Source organism: Spea bombifrons, chromosome 1 (genome assembly GCF_027358695.1).
Source record: "Spea bombifrons isolate aSpeBom1 chromosome 1, aSpeBom1.2.pri, whole genome shotgun sequence".
NCBI lineage: Eukaryota > Metazoa > Chordata > Amphibia > Anura > Pelobatidae > Spea > Spea bombifrons.
In genome coordinates this window covers 3947192-3967969 of record NC_071087.1, presented here as the reverse complement: position 1 = coordinate 3967969, position 20778 = coordinate 3947192, and the positions used below count along the sequence as shown (strand labels likewise).

The 20778-nt window shown below is 48.5% G+C and overlaps 2 protein-coding genes across 2 annotated transcripts; both read left to right on the top strand.

Moving 5' to 3' along the window:
* Positions 1–10262: 10262 nt before the first annotated feature.
* Positions 10263–16106, top strand: LOC128477540 (histone-lysine N-trimethyltransferase SMYD5). Its single transcript, XM_053458079.1, has 13 exons — positions 10263–10369; positions 11205–11313; positions 11551–11690; positions 11782–11903; positions 12122–12191; positions 12478–12582; positions 12713–12775; positions 14387–14457; positions 14678–14784; positions 14943–14999; positions 15106–15200; positions 15498–15568; positions 15896–16106. Exons 1-13 carry the CDS (start codon positions 10277–10279, stop codon positions 16044–16046), a joined length of 1254 nt encoding a protein of 417 aa, XP_053314054.1. The 5' UTR covers positions 10263–10276; the 3' UTR covers positions 16047–16106.
* A 1499-nt stretch (positions 16107–17605) lies between these two features.
* Positions 17606–19268, top strand: GLOD5 (glyoxalase domain containing 5). Its single transcript, XM_053458081.1, has 4 exons — positions 17606–17718; positions 18176–18325; positions 18627–18782; positions 19008–19268. Exons 1-4 carry the CDS (start codon positions 17677–17679, stop codon positions 19146–19148), a joined length of 489 nt encoding a protein of 162 aa, XP_053314056.1. The 5' UTR covers positions 17606–17676; the 3' UTR covers positions 19149–19268.
* The last annotated feature ends 1510 nt before the right edge of the window (positions 19269–20778 follow it).

The following is a 20778-nucleotide window of genomic DNA, read 5'->3' as shown; positions in this document are numbered from 1 at the left end:
AGGGGTTATTACACAGAGATCCACAGCTCCGTAGGGGTATTACACAGAGATCTGCAGCCCCCAGGGGTATTACACAGAGATCTGCAGCCCCCAGGGGTATTACACAGAGATCTGCAGCCCCCAGGGGTATTACACAGAGATCCTGCTGTGAGGTTCTATGAATAAAAGTCCCGTATAATCTGCATCCGTGTGATTCTTATATGTCGCGAGTCACCTGTGTTGAAGAAGAGATTTCCATTCTGGGATTTTACTGGGCTCCATCCATCCAAGGGCAACTAGAAAATGTGGACCTGAGATGGTGGGGGAGCCACCAGGGCCACCATCACGAGTCTTAGGGGCCCATTCCAGAGTGCCGGGACCCCCTCACTAGCGAGGCAACCCCTACGTATGATCTCTTAGATCTCCTTTATCACAGCCTCCCCCCAGTGCCCATACCCCACTAACACCTTCCCCGGGTGCCCATACCCCACTAACACCATCCCCCAGTGCCCATACCCCACTAACACCTCCCCCCCAGCGCCCATACCCCACTAACACCTCCCCCCAGTGCCCATATCCCACTAACACCTTCCTACCCCAGTGCCCATATCCCACTAACACCTCCCCCCAGTGCCCATATCCCACTAACACCTTCCCCCCAGTGCCCATACCCCACTAACACCTTCCCCCCAGTGCCCATACCCCTCTAACACCTCCCCCCAGTGCCCATACCCCACTAACACCTTCCCCCAGTGCCCATATCCCACTAACATCTTCCTACCCCAGTGCCCATACCCCACTAACACCTTCCCCCCAGTGCCCATATCCCACTAACACCTTCCCCCAGTGCCCATATCCCACTAACACCTTCTCCCCAGCGCCCATACCCCACTAACACCTTCCCCCAGTGCCCATATCCCACTAACACCTCCCCCCCAGTGCCCATATCCCACTAACACCTTCCTACCCCAGTGCCCATATCCCTCTAACACCTTCCCCCCAGTGCCCATACCCCACTAACACCTCCCCCCCAGCGCCCATACCCCACTAACACCTCCCCCCAGTGCCCATATCCCACTAACACCTTCCTACCCCAGTGCCCATATCCCTCTAACACCTCCCCCCCAGTGCCCATACCCCACTAACACCTTCCCCCCAGTGCCCATACCCCTCTAACACCTCCCCCCAGTGCCCATACCCCACTAACACCTTCCCCCAGTGCCCATATCCCACTAACACCTTCCTACCCCAGTGCCCATATCCCACTAACACCTTCCCCCCAGTGCCCATATCCCACTAACACCTTCTCCCCAGTGCCCATATCCCACTAACACCTCCCCCCCAGTGCCCATATCCCACTAACACCTCCCCCCCAGTGCCCATATCCCACTAACACCTCCCCCCCAGTGCCCATACCCCACTAACACCTCCCCCCCAGTGCCCATATCCCTCTAACACCTTCCCCCCAGTGCCCATATCCCACTAACACCTTCCCCCAGTGCCCATACCCCACTAACACCTCCCCCCAGTGCCCATATCCCACTAACACCTTCCCCCCCAGTGCCCATATCCCACTAACACCTTCTCCCAGTGCCCATATCCCACTAACACCTTCCCCCCAGTGCCCATATCCCACTAACACCTTCCCCCCAGTGCCCATACCCCACTAACACCTTCCCCCAGTGCCCATACCCCACTAACACCTTCCCCCAGTGCCCATACCCCACTAACACCTTCCCCCAGTGCCCATATCCCACTAACACCTCCCCCCCAGTGCCCATACCCCACTAACACCTGTTAGATATTCAATATAGCGGTGATTATAAATATAGAAATTTTTTTTCTTTTTCCTTCGTTTTTTTTAATATATAATATTATGTGGATATATTCCATGGTGGTATATTTATATATTTAGAGGGATCTACACCCTGCAAATTTGAAGTTAAATTCATAGAATTAACGATCACATTTTTGATTACATTTTTTTTTCCCTTTCTTCTTCTATTTTTTTAGTACTTTAATTTTCACGCCGATATGTTCCGCACGGGAAACTTCTGCACTTAATGCACTTTACAATATGTGGACACATTTCACATTGATACATTTTATTTTTTTACTTTAATGTTCATGTGGATAGGTTCCGCATGCGAAATTTTTTCACTCAATTGCACATTACAATATATAAAATAATTATTATTTTTAAACGCTTTGATCACATGTGGACACACTTCACAGATTTATATTTATACAAATATTTATTTATTCATCTTATTTGTCATAAGCACTTTAACACTACGTGGAAATAGTCCACGATGATAATTTTTTCATTTAAACACAATCTTTAGATTTACCGTATTTGCTCGATTATAAGACGAGGTTTTTTTCAGAGCAAATGCTCTGAAAAATACACCTCGTCTTATAATCGGGGTCGTCTTCTAATCAGACCTCAAATAGAGGTCTGATTAGGAGACTAAGATCCAGATCCCCCGCACCGCTGCAGGGGACCTGGATCCTCCTGTCGTCGCCCCCCCCCCACACACACACACTTACCGGTGCTTCCGGAGGTGAAGTTGGCAGCGGGGGTTTGTATGCGTCCGTCGCAAATACCTTCCCCGACTGTCAGAGATCATTGTTCCAGAGTTCCTGATCTCTGACAGCCGGGGAAGGTATTTGCGACGGACGCATACAAACCCCCGCTGCCAACTCCACCTCCTTCCGGCTGCCGCGGAATGAGACGTCAACCCGCTGCCCCGGCAATACAGCAGGAAATTGGAAGCACCGGTAAGTAAGTGTGTGTGTGTGTGTGTGTGTGTGTGTGTGTGTGTGTGTGTGTGTGTGTGTGTGTGTGTGTGTGTGTGTGTGTGTGTGTGTGTGTGTGTGTGTGTGTGTGTGTGTAGGGCATTTCTGGAATGCCTTACACCCCTATATGCCACTCTGGCACTTAGGGGGTTAAAAGGCATATTATGGGGCAGAGTGGCATATAGGGAGGTATAAGGCATTTCAGGAGGCAGAGTGGCGTTAAGGGGGCATTTAATAGTGCACTCTGCCTCCTGAAATGCCTTATACCTCCCTATATGCCACTCTGCCCCATAATATGCCTTTTAACCCCCTAAATGCCAGAGTGGCATATAGGGGTATAAGGCATTTCTGGAGGCAGAGTGCTCTATATAATGCCTTTTAACTCCCTTAATGCCACTCTGCCTCCTGGAATGCCTTATACCTCCCTATATGCCACTCTGCCCCATAATATGCATTTTAACCCCCTAAATGCCAGAATGGGATATAGGGGTATAAGGCATTTCTGGAGGCAGAGTGGCACATAGGGGGTCAAAAGGCATACCATGGGGCACAGTGGCATATAGAGGGTTAAAAGGCATATCATGGGCCACAGTGCCATATTGGTGTGGCAAGCCTGGGGGCAGATGTGCGTAACTGGGGGACAGGTTGGAAAATACAATAGAAAATATAAAAGAAATAAAAACAAAAAAAAAATATTTTTCTCAATCATAGCTTTTATTAAAAAAAATAGTTTACATGAATTAACATTTACTAGTAAAACTTTTTTCCTTTGGGGTCGTCTTATATTCAGGCTTTTTCTTTTTTCCTAAGTTAATATTCAGATTTTGGGGGGTCGTCTTATAATCAGGGTCGTCTTATAATCGAGCAAATACGGTAATATTAAATATAAAACAATTTTTATAAATGTATTTATTTAATTACTGTAAGATAATTTAATGTGATCGTATTTATTATTCAATGAATTGATTCACGACAAAATTATTTTTCTCCGAGAATAAATCCGAAGATCCAACTTTGTCTATTAGATGGACTGCTTATAAAGCGGTCATAAGAGGCTATCTAATTAAGATTAAAAAAAACCAAACAAGGCAACATTTGTGAAATGTAGATCAGATTTATATATCTCTCTATATAAGATGTCAGCTATAAATAAATTAAATCCGACAGAGGATGATACGAGACAAATTAGCGAAATACGTAACTCCATAAATCAAATAGAATTAGAGAGAACTATAAAAAATATGGATAAAATGAGAACTCGCGTCTACTATAAAAATAATAAGTCAGATAAATTCATGACTAATCAACTCAAGAAAAATATTGGCAAAAATAGAATAGACAAGATAAAAAGTGGAAATAAAATATACAGATCTCCGGATGAGATCACAGAAAGATTTAGAGACGACTACAAAACACTCTATACTCTTCCTAAAATTCCTCTGGAAGAACATATTATAGATTATCTATCAAACTCCAATATGCCAACCATCTCTGAGACGCAAAAACAGACTCTCAATAGACCAATAGAGAAAACAGAAATAAATAAAGCCATAAAAAACTTAAAATATAAAACCCCTGGCCCTGATGGGTTTATAATTTTTTTTAAGTATTTAAATCCGATATAATAAATCATCTATCGGAGACTTTTAATGAAATTGCTCAGACAGGATGTTGCCCTAAAGAGATGTTGCAACCTAATGTTATACCAATTTTGAAACCAAATACCGTATTGGCTCGGATATAGGCCGCCCCCGTATTTAGGCCGCACCCTAAAAGTTTGGTGCTTTTTTAAAGAAAAAGTTTTTTTCTTTAAAAAAGCACCAAAAAAACATGTTGCCACTCTGTCCCCCCCCGAGATATGCTGCCACTGTCCTCCCTCCCCGAGATACGCTGCCGCTGTCCTCCCTCCCCGAGATACGCTGCCGCTGTCCTCCCTCCCCGAGATACGCTGCCGCTGTCCTCCTCTGCCCCCCCCCCGAGATACGCTGCCACCGTCCTCCCTCCCCGAGATATGCTGCCACTGTCCCCCCCCGAGATATGCTACCACTGTCCTCCCTCCCCGAGATATGCTGCCACTCTGTCCCCCCCCGAGATATGCTGCCACTCTGTCCCCCCCCCGAGATATACTACCACTGTCCTCCCTCCCCGAGATATGCTACCAATGTCCTCCTCTGCCCCCCCCCGACTTACCGAAGCAGACTCCCGGGTGTCTTGCGGGGCCGGCGGGGGACATCTACGCAATACGCGTATACAACGGAAGTTGTATACGCGTATTGCGTAGATGTCCCCCGCCGACCCCGCAAGACACCCGGGAGTCTGCTCCGGTAAGTCCCGGGGGAGGTGGTAAAACGCATTGTGCGGACGATGCGCTTAGACAACCTCCTGTGCCGGCACCCCCCCTTGGGAAGTGCTGGCAGGGGAGGCTGTCTGAGCGTATCGGGGAGTAGTATGCAGGTCCCCTGCACCGCTGCGGGGGATCTGTATCCTAACCCCACTGCCTGCCCGGCGCCCGGGACTGCATGTCCCGGGTGTCGGGCGCTAGACCCCGAATATAGGCCGCACCCCCACTTTAAAGACCTAAAGTGGGGGAAAAAAGTGCGGCCTATATTCGAGCCAATACGGTACATCCCCAGAACGTGTAACAAACTATCGAGCGATTTCCCCGATCAATGTAGATGTGAAGTTATATTCATCTATTCTAGCAGAAAGAATAAAATTGATTCTTAATTCCATAATTCATATAGATCAGATTGGATTTGTTCCGGGAAGAGACTCTAGCAACGATATTAGACGTCTGATAGATACCTTGGATTATGCGCAAAGGAATAACCTTTCTTTGTTGACTCTATCACTCGATGCAGAAAAAGCATGCGACAGGGTTGGATGGAGGTTTCTGAGTAATGTACTAAATGTATTTGGAATAACGGATTGGATACAGGGTGCAATAATGGCGCTATATACCGCCCCAAGCGCTAGAGTAGTATGAATAAATAAATGCTCAGAGTGGTTTAATCTTCACAACGGCACTAGACAGGGATGTCCTCTTTCCCCTATGTTGTATATTTTATCTTTGGAACCCTTTGCCACTAACATTCGTCATAATATTTACATCAAGGGGCTCCAACAATTAAAAGTTGTGTCATACGCAGATGATGTCATCATCACTCGGACGAATCCGTTAGCTTCTATTGAGGCCTTCATGCACGAGGCGGATAGATTTAGTGATGTTTCCAACTGCAAATGAAATCTAGATAAAACCGTAGCTCAATACATAAATATAGACCATCAAACCACAGATATAATCCGGAAAACTACCAGTTAGTAGATGCAAAAGACGAATACACATATCTTGGAATTATCATTCCTAAAAAAAGAAATACAATCACGGAAGTGAATTTTTTACATCTATTAAAAGATACCAATAAACTTCTTAAAGAATGGAAATCACTGAACTTTACATGGTGGGGCCGCATCAACATTCTAAAGTCCTATGTTCTTCCTAAATGGATCTATCTTTTTGGGATGATCCCGCTACCTATACCCCCTAGTTGGTTAGCAATGCGCCAAACTAGTTTTCAAAATTTCATGTGGAAGGGTAGTAAACCGAGGATAAGCAAAGACGTCTTAGCTTCTAAAATCTCTAAGGGAGGAACAGGCTTCCCATTGATCCAGCAATACCAAGAGGCCGGATTACGATTACATATCGCCAGCTCTCAACCAGTCTCAGTCACATGAAAAACTTAAATTCCATCGTACGGTCGATTCCTTCTGCCGAGATAATTTAAAAAGTTACAGGAAAGAATATGATCCTAGAGAAGATAATTCCAGTGTGGTACTCAATTAAGGAGAAAATAGGTCTTAAAGACGAAATAATTAACTCTTTGAACATCCAACTGCTTGAATCTATTATAAGGACTATTGAGGATATAATGTTAGACGGGAAGATTAAATCCTTCCCTATATTAAAGCAAGCATACAATTTTCCTAGCTCTAATATCTTTAAATATTTTAGGGTAAAAAAAATGTCTAAATAATCATCTAGACTCTTTAAGTGGAGAATTGAAAGAAGAAATTGTAAAGATTTTTCAAAAACCTTATATTGAAGAAAAAAAAGCACATGCCAGGTGTGTTAAATGTATAGCTTTAAAAGAGAATCCTCTACCAATAAACCCAAAATGGGGAAAAGATCTGAATCTTCCGATGTCACAAGAAGAACGGCACACTTTATTGGAGAAAGCCACTAAGTAGGTACATGATCTCTCTTTAATATAAACTCTTCATAAACTTTTAAACAGATGGTATTATGTTCCCGCCGTATCAGCTCGAATATATCCACACTCAAAAAATCTGAAGAATGTTACGGGTCTCACGTTCATATATGGTGGAGATGTAAACATTTGTGAAACGTTTGGGATAAAGTTTTAGATTTTCTGAAGAGAGTCAGTAATATCGATATACCTAGAACTCCTGCATCGGTTCTCCTACATAGAACTTGGCCTACTATGTCCCAATCAAAATCAGCATTTACATTACAGAGCTGCTCAGCGGCTAAAAAAATAATAATAGCTCGAGATTGGGGAAAAAAGGGGAATTACAATGGTATAAATTTGAAAAACAATTCGAGTTCCAACTTAGAATGGAACTGGGAACTCGTAGAAATAATTCTATATCACCAAAAAAGCATAAAATCTGGGAGGAATGTTTGGACATGATAAAAATATGACTGAATAGGCCTGAACTCAACAGATATATTGTAGTATATAGAGACATTTCCTTTACGAGGTTAAGAACACCAGGTAGAGAAAATGATAAAAACATATAACGTTTTCCATCGGACTATTATGTATGTATGGGTTCCCAACGTATCAGTATATAATGGGTTAAATCCTAATAGGGGAGGTTTAAACTTCACCCTCCCAATATACAGGTTATAAACTAATCCCAAGAATACAGTGAATGTGTTTTTTCTTTCTTTTGATGTCATTGGTCTTTTATTGTAATTTATTATTTGTATCGAATAATCAAATAAAGAGAATTAAAAAAAAATAGAAAAAAAGAAATACATCAGTTTAAATTTATTTTCTCGCTGGTCACTATTTGGATACATTTTGTTACTTACCTTCTGATCATTCCATGGAAACATTATTAACCCTTTCATCTCTGTACATGCGGATTCTATGCACAATCTCTACGATGTATAATCATAATCCCCAGCATAGAACGATGGCTTCTTCCTCTACCTGCTGTGTTAAACTACACAGAAACCTTCACGTATATGCAGTCTAACCTCTTGGTCATGAAGGGGTTAATACATAAACTATAAGCTCTCAGTACACAAGCTAAGCAGTTACCGTGGCAATCTGTGACATCATAGGCTTCTAAACGTTCTCTGTGTTAGAGGCAACTGGCTATTGTGACGCCACAAGCGGAATGATGATGTCATAATAGCCCCACTAGTAACAAGTGAGACGCTCCGTGCAGAGCTCAGTGTGAAGCAAATCACAGCAAACATGGGAAGCTGCAGCTCCATCTTAGCACTTATTTCGCTGAGTTTCATCGTGTCTTCGGGGGAGAGACCTTTACCCGAAGATGAGGAGGATCGTGAAGATCAGACGGAGGCGTTTATAATGTACAGAGTGTATCTCCTCCTGATCAGTGGTTTCGCGCCCTTTCTGATATATAGTGTGATCAGTTTGATCAGAGCCGTCATTAGAAAGAACGAAAAGTAAGTTTCCATCTGAAGAAGAGACCTCTGAGGTCCCAAAAGCTTTTGTCGTCACTTTCCATCTTTTTCTCTCTTGGCTTCATAAAAGGGGATCAACTGCAGCCAAAGACTCCCTGAAGCAGAAAGTTGGTCGAAAGCAATAATAATATTTCCTTTCCTCGTCAGGTCCAGGAAATGTCAGGGAACCGGTGGGAAAGTTGATGCTGGACCAACGAGAGACTCTGCTCCACCAGACACCATTGTCTCCATTCCACCGGAAAGCGAGTCTCCACAGACCGGCCCTGAACTCAGGTGAGTCTTTTATAAAATGTGACCTAGTCCCGGAATAACGGGCCGGGTGTTTACTGACATCTTTGAAGGAACGTCTGAGGTTGTCCTGTATGAGGACTTCACTCAGCCATAAACCTGAAGATCCATCACTGACCTTCCCGTAACAATCTCAATGTTCTCTTTCTCTTCAGTACCATAAAACCCAAGGGAAACAAACGAGTAGACAATTGCAGCACCAGAGGGATGACAGACGCAGACGGGACACCGTGGGACGCCATCGTTCCCATTTCGTCATCATCATCGAGCAGCGACTCCTCTGAGGTTGAAGCAGAGTCCAGTAGTGAAGATGACCCCGACAAAGTGTGTGAAATATGTGGACGTGCTGGGGCATCTACGTACGAGTACACTGAATATACAATCTATTGGGACTGAGATCATTAACCCCTAATGGACCAGGACTCTGACACTACAGGACCGGAGGAGTTTTCATCTGCTTACTGCGTCTGTTCAGCCGTCACTCCCCTCGTTCTCAATTAGCATTTGTAATCATGAATGTGAGACGTTTTCTGTGACGGAAATAAAAAACATCAAAAAACTCATTTTCCGCAGTTTTCTATGTATATAAATTGTACGCGGCGACTGCCAATGGGGGAAAACCCGGAAATATATTCATTAAATCGCCCTGATTGGAAGTCCTCCAGCTTTATCACCAGGATTTTTATGAAAAATTACTATTTTCCCATCACTTTTTAAAACTATTTTTTTTTTTTTGGCATGGGGGGGCTGTAACTTTACTAGAGACTTTCCAAAGTAGGAAAATCCTCACATTTATGAGAAATGTGCGAGGACGTCTGTCATTGAGGAGAGGGGTATCAGGGGAGAGGGGTATCCATGGGGGAGGGAGAGGGGTATCCATCGGGGGAAGAGAGAGGAGGTATCTATTGGGGGAGCAGAGAGGGGGTATCTATCGGGGGAGCAGAGGGGGGGTATCTATCGGGGAAGAGAGAGGGGGTATCTATCGGGGGAGCAGAGGGGGGGTATCTATCGGGGGAGCAGAGGGGGGGTATCTATCGGGGGAGCAGAGGGGGGGTATCTATCGGGGGAGCAGAGAGGGGGGTATCTATCGGGGGGGTACCTGTCGGGGGGGCAGGGGGGGTATCTGTCGGGGGAGCAGGGGGGGGTCTCTATCCGGGGAGCAGAGGGGGGTATCTATCGGGGGAGCAGAGGGGGGGTATCTATCGGGGGAGCAGAGGAGGGGGTATCTATCGGGGGAGCAGAGGGGGGGGTATCTATCGGGGGAGCAGAGGGGGGGGTATCTATCGGGGGGAGCAGGGGGGGTATCAGGGCTTGAGGTCCCGCACAGAGATCTGGTCACTGGGTAAAGTAAATGAAACCTTTACGGGTCCCGGAGCCGGGCGACATCCGCTCTCCGCTACTCCCTCTTCTCCCACTCAGGCGAATCAGCTGTTTCCGGGTTAGAGGTCACGCACCGACCCTCCCATCATGGCCGCCTCCATGTGCGACGTGTTCGCCTTTTGTACGAGGCCGGAGGATGCCCGCCGGTTGGCGGAGGTCCGCTTCATCAACACTGGCAAGGTACGGGCGGCATCCGGGGGAGGGGGGAAGCGTTACCGGCGAGATAATTCGCCGGGAAAAGCGTTCAGGACGCCGGCGCTTGCGGGGTAGACGGCATCTCCCGCTCCTCCGGGGACCGAGAACAAAGCAACGCCGGGAACGCCTGGAGAAAACACCCGCAGCCAATGGGAGGCGGCACACGGGATACTCTTCCACCTACCGCGGGGTTCGCGGGGCACCGGCCCGCCGGCAGGGGGTGCACTCGGGGGACTGCCCCAGCTGTTCGGAGGGTACATGGGAGAGACCCCCCCGTGGGAAGGGGGTTACAGAAAGCTGTATCTCCTATTGGGGGAGGGGCTCCAATTAGGGGTGCATAGCGTACAGACTGGTTTTGGGGGGGCGCTGATATCTTCCCCACCTGCCGTAGGGGGGTACAAAAGACACCGCAGCGCCTACTGAGTGAACGGGGAGCGCTGAAAACTGCCCCACCGAATGGGAAAAGTACAAAGCAGACAGTCCCGCTTACCTGAGAGGAGGGCAAAAAAACACCCCGCGCGCTGGGGGCAGCAAACGATGTGATCTGCCTCCGCGCGGTCCCTTCCCCCACAGAGCGAGTACAAATAAACGTCCAAAACCTGCTCCGGGTGCCTCACGAGTAACCAGGTTTATGTGCATTCATTTATCTGCTATGGAAGCTGCCGGCAGATCGGCCCCATCTGGCCCCCATCTAATCGCACCATGCCCCGGATCGCTCGCTTTCTTTCCTCTCCCCTCCCGCTCTGGACGCTCGGATCGCTGGACGCTCGGATGTGAAGTTCTGTGGTTTCTGCCGGTGATGGTGATGATTGTTTTTCAGGGAAAGGGACTGTTTGCCACCCGGAGTATCCGGAAAGGGGAGACGATATTTCGGGAGAAGCCTTTGGTGTCGTCTCAGTTTCAGTGGAACGCGCTGTACAGGTATAGAGGTGAGATCTGCCTCCCGTACTTTCTTCCTGCACCAGAATGACGTTCTATCATTTATCAGGTCTTTGCATGCCTCCCAACTGTCCCGCTTTGTGTGGGAGAGTCCCGCCATGCTCTACCTCGTTCCATTGGCCGCGGCCGGCTGGGGCAATTAAAGTTCTTGCCCCGTTGTGTTTGGAGGGAAACATCCTGACGTTGGGACCGTTGGGTCGCGTTTTAATGAACGTCTCGTTCTGTAGCTTGCGACCACTGCCTGCGATCCCTGGAGACGGCCGAGGAGAACGCCCAAAGACTCTCTGGGAATGTCCATGTCGTCCTGCCGTACCCTGAACTCTGCGCTGTACAGAACGGGCTGCACCAGCAGTGTCCTCGGTGCCAGGTCTGAAAGGCGGCCGTGCCGTAGAATATTTTCATTGTGCGCTTTAAGTTTCCTAAACTCAACATTGAATGTTCTGTGACCTTGTCTTCAGGTGTCCTACTGCAGCGCCGAGTGCCTGGAAGCTGCAGCAGAGCAGTACCACCAGGTCCTGTGTCTGGGGCCGTCCCGGGATAACCCTTCGCATCCCTTGAACAAGCTGGAAGAGGCCTGGCGGTAAGTTACTCGTTATTCGCTTTTCTCCGTAGATCAGACCACGCCGGCCGGTATGTGAATTAGCTCATCACATAATGCTTGTGATGTTATGATGTCATTGAGCTTTGACGAGACTAGCTGGTGGTGGGCGGGGCTCTATATTTTGGGATGTACCTCATAGCAGATTAGCCAAGTTCTACCACGTTGCTGATCTGCTGGGTGTTCTCTCCCTGTTGTAGAAATATGCACTACCCTCCAGAGACAGCCAGTATTATGCTGACGGCTAGAATGGTGGCCACCATCAAACAGGTGAGTCCTGCTTTCCCGGTGTCCTCTGTGTTGTTCCAAGAGGTCACGTAGGAGGCTTAAAAACACGCTTTAGTTTGTCAGCGGGACGAGTACTCTGGATGAGTGCTCTCTGGGGAGGAATAATGATTATCGTGGGGGGGGGGGTCACAGGTCCTTTCCGTGGAAACCAAACAGAAATAACTCCATCCTAGCCGCGGTCTTCGCGGACTACTCTTTAGGGGGGACGTGGGTCGGTTGGGTTCTCGCCGGACTCACGGGGGGGTATTTTGTCTCGTGACGGCGACAGGCCAAGGACAGAGACCGCTGGCTTCAGCTTTTCTCCCAGTTCTGCAGCAAGACGGCCAACGAAGAGGAGGAGATCGTCCACAAGCTGCTTGGAGACAAGTTCAAGGTAACGGAAGCCAAAATAAATCAAATGACCCCGGGTACTTCTGGCGTAAAGCGTTGGCTCCCCGGAGTTTTCTGGGTTTTAGACGTGATTTCCCTTTTAAATATTCTGCGTCCTCGTTTTGGCTTCTAAGGGACAGCTGGACCAGCTCCGCAAGCTTTTCACGGACGCCCTGTATGAAGAGCGAGTGAGCCGGGTAAGCCTGCAGACGGCGCTGCACGTGTGAGACTAACGTGACCATGGTTTGCCTACAAAGCGTCAGGTCGGCTGCTACCGGAAGACCTGCGGGGGGGGTGGGGGGCCGCTTGTGTGGTCTCTAGTGAGGATGCAGCATCAGCCCCGTCATGTTGTAGAAGAAATGTTACAATATAGATGGAATGTAAGGAAGCTTTACTTTAACTGCGAAGAAGTAAATAAGTGGATCAGCCTCCCAGCAGAAGTGGTAGAGGGTAATACAGTGAGGGGAGTTAAACATGCACGGTATAGACATACGGCTCCTGAATCTAACGAGATTTAGGTCTGAGTCTTTACAGCAGGAGAAACGAGCAGACTAGACGGGGCCAGATGGGGCCGATCTGCCTTCCTTAACTCTTGGCAGGCCCGGACTGGCCATCGGACACGGCACAGCACGGGCCGCGGCAGGGCCGGATTGATTTAGGGGCTGATGGAGCTGCAGCTCCAGGCCCCTACCTTAAAATAGGCCCAGTCAGGACCGGACCAATTGGGCCTATGCGGCCTCTACGGCCGCATTAACGCAGGGCATATAAGGGGCACCTGCCCCTTAAGCCCGCCGCAACTGCGACCGATTCCGCCACTCTAAGGGGCCGGGAAGCCCCCCACCAGGGCCGGCCTTACGGGTGTGCGGCTGCACAGGGTTTAAACATCTGTTTTTTTTTTTTTGTTTTTTTTGTTTTTTTTTACTTTATTTAACATCCTCCATGTTAAATAAAGTTTTTGTTAACTTTATTTAACATGGAGGATGTTAAATAAAGTAAAAAAAAACCCCGATGTTTTAATTTAAGCCCTGTGCGGCCGCAGACCCCTAAGGCCGGCCCTGGTGGGGGCTTCCCGGCCCCTTAGAGTGGCGGACCCGGTCGCAGTTGTGGCGGGCTACAGGGGCCCTGCGTTAATGCGGCCATAGAGGCCGCATAGGCCCAGTCAGTCCGGTCCTGACTGGGCCTATTTTAAGGTAGGTGCCTGGAGCTGCAGCTCCATCAACCCCTAAGTTAATCCGGCCCTGCCGCGGTCGCTGCTTGCTCCGGCAACAAGGTAAGTAGGGTGAGGGAGGGGGTGCAGTGAGAAGGGGGAGAGGGGGGTTAGATAGTGAGAAATGGGGAGAGGGGATAGATAGTGAGAGGCGGTACATATTGAGAAGTGGGGAAGGGGGTTACATAGTGAAAAGGGGGATCATAGTGAGAAGGGGCAGATAAGATGGGGAGAGGGGTAGTGTGAATGTGTATGGGAATGAATGAATGAATGTGTGGATGAATTGTGTGAATGCGTATGACAATTAATGAATTCATGTGAGGATGAATTGCTTGAATGATTTGTGAGACTGCATTAATGAATGTGTTAATGATTTGTGTGAATGAATAAATGCAAAGATGGTACATGAAGGGTGGGCTTTAACAATAAATAAATAAATAAAAATGGGCTGCTCAGGCTTAAATGCCCGGGCCTATTTTTTGTCCCAGTCCGGGCCTGACTCTTGGTGTACTGATTGAAAGATCTTGGCACGGTTCGGGGGTCTTTCGCTGGAGGGGGTCCTGTAGTGTCTCTGACGCGGCGTCTGTTCCTCCCCGCACAGTGGTTCACGCCAGAAGGCTTCCGCTCCCTGTTCGCTCTTATCGGAACCAACGGGCAGGGAATCGGCACGAGGTCAGTACGTTACTCGTTGTACAGCGCCACGACGTATGAGGGCGCCATAAAAATCAATAAATACTGAGAGCGCGTCCTTTATTCAGCGGTTTGCGCCCTCAAGCTGCCCGTTGCCCCTCTTTCAGTAGGAATGTTTGCTTCTGTTAAATGATTCCGCTGCTTGTAACACCGCTACGGAATCTGTTGGCGCTATATAAACCCGTGTCCCGTTCCTTTGCAGCTCCCTGAGCCAGTGGGTTCACGCCTGCGACGCTTTGGACCTCCCGGCCCGGGAGAGGGAGCAGCTGGACCTCCTCATAGACCAACTGTACAAAGACATAGAGAAAGGTCAGCAGCGAGGGCGATCGCCCCAATAAACTCACGGCGCACGCCCCGCGCGCTTCGTCATAAATGCCCCTGCTGGGGGAAGCTGCAGCTTCCTCGCTCAGCCCTAGCGGTAATCGCGTTGTTTTCTCCCGCCGTCACGGCTTCTCCTTGCTTTGCAGAGACCGGCGAGTTCCTGAACTGCGAGGGGTCCGGGCTGTACATGCTGCAGAGCTGCTGTGAGTCTCGCGCGTTTCGCCCTCTCCGTGAAACGCCATTTTTATTTCTTTTTGTAATTAATGATGTTTTCCGGGCTAATTTATCCAAACCCCCCCCGGCTTCCAGGTAACCACAGCTGTGTGCCGAACGCCGAGGCTTCTTTTCCGGAAAACAACTTTCTGCTTCATCTGACGGCCGTCGAGGACATCCAGCCCGGGGAGGTAGGAGCTCCGCTCCAGGCAGCAGCGGCTTTATTCACTAACTAGGAGAGGTTACCGGTGGCGGTTCTTCTTTCCTCTCCCCTTCCGCTCGCTCTCTTTCCTCTCCCCTTCCTTGTATAACGCGCAGGTCTGATTTAACTATACGTTATGCAGGGTCAGCCGAGCCCTCTGCTCCAGACGACAGTCGATCATCGTCGGCTGCCGTCCGCCGCTCTCGTGCTCGTATATCTAATAACGTATAAACCCCCCCGCTTTCAGTAAAATCTGTTTAATGCGATATGTTTCCCCTCCCCCCAGGAAATTTGCATCAGTTACCTGGACTGCTGCCAGAGAGACCGGAGCCGCCACAGTCGACACAAAATTCTCAGGTAGTGGAAACAATGCTGGGCTTACCGGCTGCCAAAAATACGGGCCTTAAAGGGACCCTCTAACCACCAAATGCCCCTTAATGCACACACTTATCAGAGTGGGCCCTCCAAACTTTCAACCCCCCCCATAATGCATTTGCCCCTCTTAATACCCGCTGTTTGCCGTGCAGGAGCCGTGTCCAAACCCCACGTTCTGCCGTGATTATTTATATTATATTTTCTGTATAATATTATTATTTATGTATAATACAGAGTTTATTTAATTCCTCTCCGTTACTTTATAAAGTCGGATTTGTGCGTTTAACCCCTTACCGCATCTGCTTGCAGGGAAAATTACCTCTTTGTTTGCTCGTGCCCCAAGTGCCTTTCCCAAGCAGATGATCCCGACGCGACGTCCGACGAGGAGGAGGAGGAAGACGCCGAGCTGGACGGCGAGGCGGACGACGCCGAGCTGGAGGACGAGATGACGGACGTGTAAAAAAGGCCAGATTCATCGAGTAATGCCCGACCTGCGTTATCAAAAAGTACAGATCCGGAGACCCGGCCAGTTGCCCGCTCCACCACTCTGGCTTTTTTTTTTCTTTTTTTTTTTTTTTTTTGTGTGAGCACCTTGGTCGAGGATTTCCCCGTTCAGCTGTCCACGTGGTACGTAGAAAACGTCGTCCCGTATGCCAGATGACCTCCGCTGCACCGGTTTGCATGTAAATGACCCACAATCCCTTCTGCGGCTTGATCACCGCATACTGTAAAGAAGCAGCTTTTTTGGACCTGTAGATGAACGTTAAGAATTTTCTGGTGTGTTTTTTTTTTTTTTGTTTTTATTACGGAGCCGCCGGCGCTAAAACTGGATTCAAGGATTTGACCGCCATCGTTACCAAGAACTCCTGTTTTTATCTATTTTTTCCCTCCCCCATCAGACTGTCCACTATTTGAGCAATACTGAGCTTCCTAACTACCGGTAATGGCTGAGTGTCATCGGAGTTGTGGTTCAACAAAGCTGTAAAGCTAACTGCTGACTTTTTTTTTCTTCTTCTAGATTCTTTTTTTTTTTTCACCTTTCAAGAAAATTTCTATTTTCAGGTGGCTGTTTTCCCCCCATTTTGTTTACATTGAAATATATTTTTGTCTTGTGAAGGGCTGTATAAGTTTACAAAGAATTCTCCTGCAGATAACGTCACGTCGAGCTTTTTTAAAGGACATTTTTTTTTTTTTTTTGTTCTTAAATTTAAAAAAAAAAAGTTGCATGGTCACATGACCCCTCCATCAGGACTTGGTGCATAAAAAAAAGAATCCAGATTGCCTCCGTGCCCCCCCCACCTCCCCTCCCCCAACTTACGGATCCATTCATTCGATTGACCTTCGTATCTTTCATAAAACCGCATCCAACAAACACCTTTTCTACAAGTCACTCCAGCACATTGACGATTTCTGCATGTGTGTAAATGTGACTGAATAAAGTTTGTTGAAAAAAAAAGTCACGCTTGTAGTAGAAATCTCATTATTGATGTATATAGCGTCGTCATACACCGTATCGCTGTACAACAGGTAAACAGGACATAACTAGTGCGTATCGTAATCCAAAGGGAAGGGATGTGGTCAAAGGAGCTTACAATCTAAATGAACTATGGAAGGACAGAAGAAGAAGAAACCTCAGAAGTCTCAGTTATGTGGCCACCTATTTTTCTATGTTGGTGCAGCAAGGCATCGGATTATTATTATTGTTTTATATAGCGCCGTCGAATTCCGTAGCGCTGTACAATGGGTAGACAGGACATAACAAGTAGCATGTAACATAACAGAGACAGCAGGTGAGGAGGGCCCGGCGCGCAGGAGCTTACAATCTTCCACCAATAATCCAATTCTTTTCCTTATTAAAACCCTAGAAATGGCGCTGTTTTAAATGTAGGGAGGTGGGAGTTTACATTAAGCTGGCTGTGTGTGATGGGACTGGTGGCCACATCACTTGTGGTGCCTGTTGGTGCCAGTGATTTGTTGGGTCATTAAGGGGTTAATTTATGTTCAGGCAGCTCCGCCCCCGGCTCCTCCCCACAAGGAAGTGAAATCCCCTTTTAATTCAGTCGGTTCCTTGCAGACAGAGTGCTGACACCATGCTGCCCCTGCGCCGACTACTCACACTCCACCGAGCCCAGGTACCAGCATGCACTCACACTCACGCTACATCAAGCCCAGGTACCGAGAGCTCACTCACACTGCACCAAGCCTAAGTACCAGAATACACTTACACTCACGCTACATCAAGCCCAGGTACCGAGAGCTCACTCACACTACGCCAAGCCCAGGTACCAGAATACACTTACACTCACGCTACATCAAGCCCAGGTACCGAGAGCTCACTCACACTACGCCAAGCCCATGTACCGAGAGCTCACTCACAGTCCACCGAACCCAGGTACCAGAGCGCACTCACACTACACTGAGCCCAGATACCAGAGCGCACACTCATGATACACTGAGCCCAGGTACCAGAGCGCACACTCATGATACACTGAGCCCAGGTACCAGAGCGCACACTCATGATACACTGAGCCCAGGTACCAGAGCACACTCACACTACATGATACAAAGCGTGGTTGCTCTGTGTTCTAGGTCTGCTCTCGCCTCGTCCGCTGCGCCTCCAGCTCTCGGCCCCCGATCCGTATTCAGCGTCTGGACCATTTGGTTCTGACCGTGAAGAGTCTGGATAGAACCATCAACTTCTACACAGAAGTGCTGGGCATGGAGGTGACCACGTTCAAGGTACCACGTGTGGGGGGGGGTGCGGCAACTAGGCAGGCCTGGGGGATGGTGGGGCACGGGGGTATCTTTATAAAACCCCACTGGGGCAGGTCTGGGATTGATGCCCTGTTACTGTGAGAGGGGTACCTGATGATAAACCTAACTGAAGCCGGATCTACCGGGTCTGGCCCACCCGCGGCCCTCTAGCAACCACTACACCTCAACCACCACCCCCACTGTGTAGTCTGAGCCTACTGGGAGTTGTAACCATGCAGCCAATGACAGCCATCCCCCGCCAGACCCTCTCTGCCCTCTGTTTCAGGGGAACCGGAAAGCTCTGTCCTTTGGGATCCAGAAGATAAATCTTCACGAAGCCGGCAAAGAGTTCGAGCCGAAGGCCCATCGTCCCTCCCCGGGCTCCGCAGACCTGTGTCTGATCACAGAGACGCCGCTCGGCGCGGTGCTGGAGCACCTGCAGGTACCTCCCCGGTACCTCCCCGGCCACCGCAGCGGGGCAACCACACTGTGCTCACACACCCTAACCAGATTCTTTGTCCAGCCTCTCTTTGGCCCCAAATCCCTGATGCCCTTTTTCCTCCCTTGATGCCTCCTTTCCTCCCTTGATGCCCTCTTTCCTCTACTGATACCGCATTTTTTCCTCCCTTGATGACCTCCTTCCCTCCCTTTGTGTCTTCCCCTGTAGGCATGCGGAGTGCACGTGGAAGAAGGGCCGGTACCTCGGACGGGAGCTGTGGGGGAGATCCGATCCGTTTATTTCCGGGACCCTGACCATAACTTAATAGAGGTGTCCAACTACGAGAAGGACTCTAAAGAGCAGCCATGAGTATTACACGCCGCGGGCAACCGGCCAATAGAAATACACGTCCTTGTCGCGTGCGCAGCTTTAATAAAAATAGTTTTATATTCACTGATTAATAAACGGTTAATTATCTCACATCAACAATTCCATTTTCTTTTTAAACCACGATTGCTATGTGTTTCAGCTCTGCTGGAAAATAGTGCGCCTCTGTTTTATCCACCCAGAGGGACTCTCTGACTAATGAATATATATTATATATAATTATGTATATATATTATTAAAAAAATATAAAAAAAAAAAAAAAAAGCTTGAATGATGTAGAATCTGCTGCAGCAGCTGCCCTCCTCCTCCTGTTTAAAGCAGCCAATCAGTGGCAGGAAAGCGCTCCCATTTAAACAAACAGGAGAGCTTTTAGCTAATGTGTGTGTGGGGGGGGGGGTCTGAGCTGACTTCTGTCCACAGCATTCGCCTTATGCAAGATTTCTATTAAAAAAAAACTTTTTCCGCCCCGGTTCAGGCCTTATTTGAACTGAATATAGCAGATCCACACCTGTTGTTTCCGAATGTCCGGTTTTATGCGCTGTTTACCCGTTGTACAGCGTTGCGGAATATGTTGGCGCTATATAAAATAACTAGCCAAGAAAAAGAACATCCATGACAATAAACACAAATATTTCATGAAATCTGCCAGAGCCAAACGTCGTACCAACTGCGGCCACTAGATGTCAGCGTGAATACATGGCAGGACATGGAGCGCCGGGGGGGGTTTGGGGCCACTACACCTGCAAGAGGACCACCAACCCGCCACACCAGCAGCTCATTGGGCTCATGCCTCTCCCTTATTCCACCCCATTTACCCTACAGGGCTCTGAGCGCTGTCTCTATAGCATCGCTACCTGGTGCCTGTGTGGCTTTCTGAGGTCAGGGATATGATGTCATACCTTGGCAGTCTGGGATGGCTGAGAGTGTTGCATCGTTCTATATTTTCCAAGATAAGCATGTAGCTCCTGAATCTAAGACGAGACCAACGACTGGTTAAGGTTGGAGGTCTCTATAATAATGCGTCTCTGGCGGTCTCCGGGGGGGGCCGTGTCTGGCAGGTGGTCTCGCTGCGTTACGTAAAGCGCCGGATACATTCTCGGCTCCTCATAAAGCGACAAATATTCACACAGAGTTCTAAATATATCACAATTTTATTCAAATCCACACAAGTTGAAGTCACCGTCACATAGAAAATATGGCTGTCGGGAAGATTCTATAGACAGAGGGTCTGACGGGCCGCCACAACACGGAACACGCCAAAGCTCCACGCGTGTCACCGCCACCTAAACAGCACGGGCAGCACAACAGGCGCGCGTTACGCACGATCGCCGGCTGGAGCTGGAACGGGGGGAGGCTACTGAGACGCGAAGGGTTAACGCGCTGATCACAGACGCACCTGGAAGCCTCCAGTCAGGGAACCACAGAATCCCCCCCAACACCACAGACAAAACCAGCCGATTCAGATGTAGAGATCTACTGAATCTGAATGTGGCCCCCGGGGGCCGCCCACCGCTATTTCATCACTAGCAGGTGTTCTGCTTACACACACCGCACTCCGATTGGTTCTAGACGGGTCTGACTTATCATACAGCCTTCCCTTTATCTGCTGACG

Bases quoted from the DNA above. Each gene is read 5' to 3' on its own strand.
- LOC128477540 (XM_053458079.1), top strand. From the start codon at position 10,277: ATGGCCGCCTCCATGTGCGACGTGTTCGCCTTTTGTACGAGGCCGGAG. The intron at 11,904-12,121 runs GTAAGTTACTCG...TCCCTGTTGTAG, and splicing joins AAGCTGGAAGAGGCCTGGCG to AAATATGCACTACCCTCCAG. The intron at 12,776-14,386 runs GTAAGCCTGCAG...CTCCCCGCACAG, and splicing joins ATGAAGAGCGAGTGAGCCGG to TGGTTCACGCCAGAAGGCTT.
- GLOD5 (XM_053458081.1), top strand. From the start codon at position 17,677: ATGCTGCCCCTGCGCCGACTACTCACACTCCACCGAGCCCAG. The intron at 17,719-18,175 runs GTACCAGCATGC...TCTGTGTTCTAG, and splicing joins TCACACTCCACCGAGCCCAG to GTCTGCTCTCGCCTCGTCCG. The intron at 18,783-19,007 runs GTACCTCCCCGG...CTTCCCCTGTAG, and splicing joins CGGTGCTGGAGCACCTGCAG to GCATGCGGAGTGCACGTGGA.